We start from the raw sequence: 6,397 nt of genomic DNA, 5'->3' as shown, positions 1-6,397 counted from the left end.
TGCTTCTATACGAAGGAGAAGAAGAGGAAGAGGAAGAAGCAGCTATGGTCGGAAGAAGAAGAGAGCCCTTTTATAGTCTGAATTTGAGCAGGTTTTAGTTGAACAAGTCTATTTAAAATGAGTTCTATACCAGTACCTACCCCAGTCAAAACCTTTTTCCATTATGATTTAGTCTATGCCTGCAAGTATACGCAGTCTTCTTCCATAACCAAGTAATATTGATGAATCCTGTGAGAATAATATGCAAGTGGAAAGCACAAGAATGCCCCGAGTCACCTAGCTAAACGACTAGAGACATTGACTCTATCGTTAAAATTTTCATACATGTTAACATAGAGGGTTATCAAAAGTTTTAGAGAAACTGTCCAGTTTTTGTTGAAGGATTAAGATACTTTAACAACTCCTTGTGATGCACTAATCTTAATAGTGAAGTTCAAACACTTTGACAGTGAATAAATCCTGTAACATTGACATCATTTTTACAGGAGATAATGTTCAAGTTATAGATATGTTCATTTCCCTTTCTGTTAAAAGATTTTCACTTAAAGGATCTTGGTCCTTTGACTTACTTTATCGAAATTTAAGGTGTTCGTCATTCTTAAAGCCTACTTATGAACGATATGCCGTCGTAACAGAAACCTGAAGACCGGGCTTCCATTACCGGAATCAAGGACAAAAGACTATAAACTGTAAAACTTTAACCTAACTCCAAATCTATAAACTATAAAACTTTCAATTTTTTGAAAAATTATCAAAAAATCTCAATACACATAAAAAGTCTCACAACATCAAACTCTTTTTATTTAAGCCATTGGGCATTATCATCCAAATACAAAATACTTTAAAACATTTTTTTTAAATATCCCTAGGAAAACTTATAAAATAACATTATTATATCATTAAAATAAATGTCATCCATATATTTCCTAAAAAGTATTATGGGTATAAAACCATGTGGGTTAGATTAACTTGAAACCCAGTGACGTTTTTTTCTTCCAGTTCCTTCCTCAACTCACGGGATGAAATGTAAAACCCATTCCTAGGTTTATGGGTCAATACAAGTTGAGTTACTTGGGTGATGTGGGGCATGACTACTTGTTTAACTTGCCTCAATTATCCCCACTTTTAACTAAATTTTTACATGATTATTGGAAATAGAGGAGGCACAAAATCCAACCAATTCACAAGCAACTCAGGCTCAAATTGGTCTTAGTTAAACTCAATTTGATTTTTTCTAAGTCGTGTCAAATTCTTAAGTTTAACCTAAACTCATTAGTTAGAACGAGCCAAACTCGAACATGGAAGAGCTTAGTAATAATTGAAACGCCATCAATTAAACTTTCTCCATTTTCCACTAATTGTTATGAGAAGGATAATCAAGATTATTCGAACCTACATCAAAAGAAATGGTAGTCGATGTAATCTTACTTTCCCTTGATCATTTTGTGAGTCTATGCTATATCAGTTTATGTTGTATAATCTCAATTATAGATCTCAATTATAGGCTGATAAGAATTGAAATGACTAATTTATAGATTTGTGTGTCTTTTATGGAGTAGGCAACAACCACAATAATAACGCAAGGACCTTGCTTATGAGTTGTCAATGAAGGTTTATTTGGACAGAATTGGGATGTGAGGATTGGAGTTTCAATTTTATCTATTTACGTGATTTTTTTTGTTTATTTCATACCTGATTAAATGCTTTCCTAAAATAATTCAATAATATTTTTTGAGTGAATGTATGTTTGAGATCAAATACGATTCAAGTACATCTTTTCTAGGAATTTGTAATATTTTTAGATATTTTATTATATATTAGAATGACATTGTTTTTAGGTATTCCTATAGTTGTGGTTTTTATATATTTATAATTTTTTAATTATAACTAATATATTTATTATTTTATTTATTTAATCAATTTGATAAATAGGTAAATAAATATATAAAGAATAACTTATTCCGTTCAGTGTACACCCAGGGGGTGGGTACGCATAGGGTCAGACTTAGGTCGGGTTTCTCAAAACCAGAACACAATCTCGAATTATAAATTTGAAAACTTGAACCCGAATAAAAGACCTGAACAGGGTTGGGAAACCAACCACGTCCCGCCCAGTTTCCCAATTCCTCAACTCATCCATGCTGGGTTCCCACTCCTGTCCTCGACCCATTAATATTGGCCCATTAAAATAATTAACCTACACATATCATAAAAATTTCAAAAAATAAAAATTACCGGCATAGAGTGAAAAATTAATACAACATATGTTAAGTTGTGGAGCCAAATCAACGTTGTACATGGATCATTGTTAAGGAATAGTCCCACATGGATTAGTGAGTATAAAAATTTTGAGTTTATTAGTTGAAAAAAATACTTCCAAAGTTGGCTAGTCATTTTGGGACGGACCTTGGACTCAACTTCACATGGTATCAGAGCAAATACTCATATGTGGGCCTCCACCCAAAATGTCCACATGTAGAGCCACATCAAAAAGGCCTACATGTGAGGGGGAGTGTTAAGGAATAGTCCCACATGGATTAGTGAGTACAAATATTTTGAGTTTAATAGTTGGAAAAGAAATTTCTTAAGTTTGCTAGTCATTTTGGGATAGTCCTAGGACCCGACTACACAGATATATTATCTCCAGAAAGTCCGGTACTGGCCAATACGAAGTGTTTATCAATTGGTATCTAGCAATAATTTCTGTATTACCCTCCTTGACATTGCCTAAATAGTAAAAGACACGTATTGACAACATGGTGAAACATTTCACGCCTAACAGGTTTTGAGTTGAAACGTGAAAATTTTACCTTAGTTAGCAAATTAGATACCAATTTCAGACACAACCCAAATTTCCCAAAAAATAAAAAAAATTGAACAGTTGTCGCACACGTCCATGGCAGAGAAAATCCCGCAAGGGAGATGACATCAAAGCTGCAACAACTTTCTTTGTATGGCGTTCGCCTTCTCCACAAGCTGACATTTACTTCATGCTTATCTTATTCAAATAACTCCACGTTTTGAATCTACTTTGAAACTTCTTGATGTCACCGAATTCGTTCCTTCGAGACTTTTTGTTCTCTTCTTCCTTCTTTTTCTCCAACTATGGATGTCCTTTCCCCAAAAATCACCTCAAAATCCATTGCAGAAGATGCCTTTTCGGATACATCTCCCTTGGGACAGCTCTTCAATAACCAACATGAAACGGCAGAAAAAAAGTTGCTCATTTTTGGTTGTTGCCATTACTCCACTCATTTATGGTAATCTCACTCTCTGTTGTATAAATGGGGAAGGAGACCGCCTCAGGAAAAATGGGTTTTAGGTTTTAGATTCTCTTTTGTCTTGTCAAAGATGGAGAGAGGCGTTCTGTAAGGAGAAGAAAAACCCCATTAATGGAGCTTCCTATATCAATCCAATGGCACTACATCTACATGAGGTGATGGCTACTTCTCTTTGTTTGTTTGTTTTTTTTTTTTTTTTTTTTTTTTTTTTTACAATTTTCTGTCTTTTGTTTCTTCTCCACACCATTGAGCAAGTATGGAATGAGAAATGATTTGTCGTGGGTGTGAAATAAAGGGGAGGAGATGTGCTCTATTACATGACTTTCTATGTTTTCATCTCATTGAATGAAAGTTCTTTAGTTTATCTATCAAGCTCTATTATCTGTTGTGGAATGAGATGGAAATGGTAATGGTGCAAGTACTTATTGAGGGATTCTATAGTGGGATTGTTGGTGTCTCCTCTCAGGAGTGCAAGTAAGCCTTCTTTTGTGCTTCTATTTGTGTTGAAATCTAAAACAGCAGCTCGCAAAAAGTAAATATGCAAGACATGAATGAAAGCTCTCAACTTTTTTCTCTTGGCTCATTACCAAGCAATATCAATGTGTTTTAACTTTTTTTTGTGTGTTCTAATATTTAGAATCAAGTTAAAGAAAGTCATAATTCAAAAATATTAATCTCTTTAATATCAAAATCAAATGAAAAAATTAAGGTAGCAGGTTCATCCCAATTGTTGAGATTTTTTGAAGTATGAATTTCTCTTCTTCAAGGTGAATGAGTCTTTTTCACAGGATCATTTGCATAAAAGAATGTAAGAGGTCATTTTTATTAACAATTTGTTCCCTACTTAAGTTTTTTATTGCTATGATAATAGCCCGTAGGGGCACGAGGAAGAGACCAGATTCCTTGAAATAGAAAAAATGAGCCAGTAAAACATAAGACTCTAATAAGTCTATTTACATTGGTGAATGAGTGTTTACATAGGACTAATGGGAATTTTCTATTTCAAAGACTCCCTTTCTCTACCTAAGCTTGGAGATGATAAAAAGCATAATCAATAGTTTTAAGAGTAAGTTTTAAAAACTATCCTTGACTCACAAAATGATTATTTCTTTTCCTTCCAAGGAATAAGAGTGTTTTTTTTACAACCTCGTCCCCATCTTACCATTGATACCTTAACTTTGTAGTACCAAAATGGGAGAGGAGGCTGGACTCGAGCAAAAATTGGTTGTACATAATTTTTTTCCTAAGAAAAGCTATCGATGTTTACAAAAACACCTCTTATTTTTTTTATAGGATTGTATAGTAATAGTCAAATCCTCTTTTTCTTTAACTATTTTTGAAAATAATAATAGTCAAATTTTCTTTTTGTTTTATTTTATTTTATTTTATTTTATTTTCTGTGGGGTTCCAAAGAGACCCTTAGCTTTCTAATGTATTGCTTTGTAATATCAACAAAATTATAGGCAAGACCCTATTGTTAAATACAATATGCATGCAAGCATTATCTTTACCATGAAAAAATATATATATATATATATGTACACCTCTTATAATGGCATTATACCTAGCTCATATGTCTTGTGAGTTTATGAGTTGTTAAATGTGAACCCATACAAGTGACATCAACTAATTTGGGGCTAAAATGATTTGTGACTTACCTGTAAATTCATTTATGTTGCCCACAGTGTTTTTATATGCCAGAGTTTGAGTTAATTGACTATATTTAGTGACAGGAGTAGTCATAAGAACTTGTCATACCATAAGAACTCACCTCACAAAAATATTTGTCAAACTTTGAATAGTAATTCTGTTATTTGAATTGACCACTACCAAACCAAGTAACGGTGTAAGAAAGTTGAACGATAGCGAATTAATGAGAAACATTCAAGAACTTCATTATCAGGGTGGCAAGGTCATAAACCCTTCAGCCGCCAGCACTATTTATTCAGCAGATGCTACAGAACTGCTAAAATTTATTTTGTTACAGAACAGAGAAACACTTGGATTATTATTCAAACATGGAGGAAAACGAAGTTATCTCCTTGTTTAGAACTTGGACTGTATAAGGTCAATGATTTTCTTATCCACCTGGAAAGCTCTAGCCAGAATATCAGCGGAAATCTTCGGGTTCGACCCAAAAACAGCATCAGCAATGGTGATTACTCCAGGGTTCTGGCTGCTCAGAGCTGCAATCGCCACTGCATTAGTGTTCCCCACATTGAATTGGAAGTGGATGAGTCCGATTGGGAAGACGAACACATCTCCCTTTTGGAGCACCTTGCTTATGAGGCGATTCTCAGGGTTGGAGGTGACAAAACCAACAAACAACGAGCCCTCCAGGACAATCAAAATCTCAGTAGCTCGTGGGTGTGTGTGGGGAGGGTTTTGGCCGTAGGGTGCGTAGTCAATCCGAACCAGGGTGATGCCCAGAGTGTTGAGACCAGGAACCAGGGTAACATTTAGTGCTGTCACTGTGGAGCCAACAGCGTTTGTTGGAGTTCTCACTTTGTCAAGCCCAGTGAAGAAGAAATCCTCCGCGACGGCGAGCATGGGGTCCTTGCAGACGAACCCATTTACTCGAACTGCAAAAAAAAACACAAAAAGAAGAATAGAGTTATCGCTCAACCCATGCGAATGCATCTAAAGAACAGAACCGTGTAGTGCAGCCTAGGTAGTTACAGTACCATTGCTGTTAACGTCCGCCACGCAGATGTCCTGTAGTGGACTCGGATCGAATGCAAATGCCTGAAAAGCAGCCAAGGAGAGAAGGAAAACAACAAGGATGTTTCCGGCCATTTTCATTGCTTCTATGCAAAGGAGAAGAAAAAGAGTAAGAAGCAGCTATGGTCGGAAGAAGAAGAAAGCGAGTGCCCTTTTATAGACCGAATTTGAGCAGGTTTTAGTTGAAGAGGACTAGTTAAAACGAGTTCCATACCATTACCTACCCCATTGAAAACCTTTTTCCGTTGTGATTTAGTCTATGCCTGCAAGGATACGCAGTCTGCTTCCATAAGCAAGTAATATTTATGAATCCCGTGAGAACAATATGTAAATGGAAAGCACAAGAATGCCCCGAGTCACCTAGCTAAACGACTAGAGACTTTTGACTCTATCGT

The 6,397-nt window shown here is 35.5% G+C and overlaps 1 protein-coding gene across 1 annotated transcript; it reads right to left on the bottom strand.

The window, feature by feature from the left end:
• Positions 1–5,327: 5,327 nt before the first annotated feature.
• On the bottom strand, positions 5,328–6,083 carry LOC137951382 (germin-like protein 8-2). Its single transcript, XM_068797999.1, has 2 exons — positions 5,966–6,083; positions 5,328–5,863 (listed from the first exon to the last, which is right to left on the bottom strand). The coding sequence occupies exons 1-2, from the start codon at positions 6,081–6,083 to the stop codon at positions 5,328–5,330; spliced, it is 654 nt and encodes a 217-aa protein (XP_068654100.1).
• Between the last annotated feature and the right edge of the window lie 314 nt (positions 6,084–6,397).

The sequence above is a fragment of the Aristolochia californica genome, unplaced genomic scaffold (assembly GCF_029961685.1).
Source record: "Aristolochia californica isolate CCGP_79_NKW_82.1479 unplaced genomic scaffold, dmAriCali1.0.hap1 SCAF_15, whole genome shotgun sequence".
Taxonomy (NCBI): Eukaryota; Viridiplantae; Streptophyta; class Magnoliopsida; order Piperales; family Aristolochiaceae; genus Aristolochia; species Aristolochia californica.
This window is presented reverse-complemented; position numbering and strand designations above follow the sequence as displayed.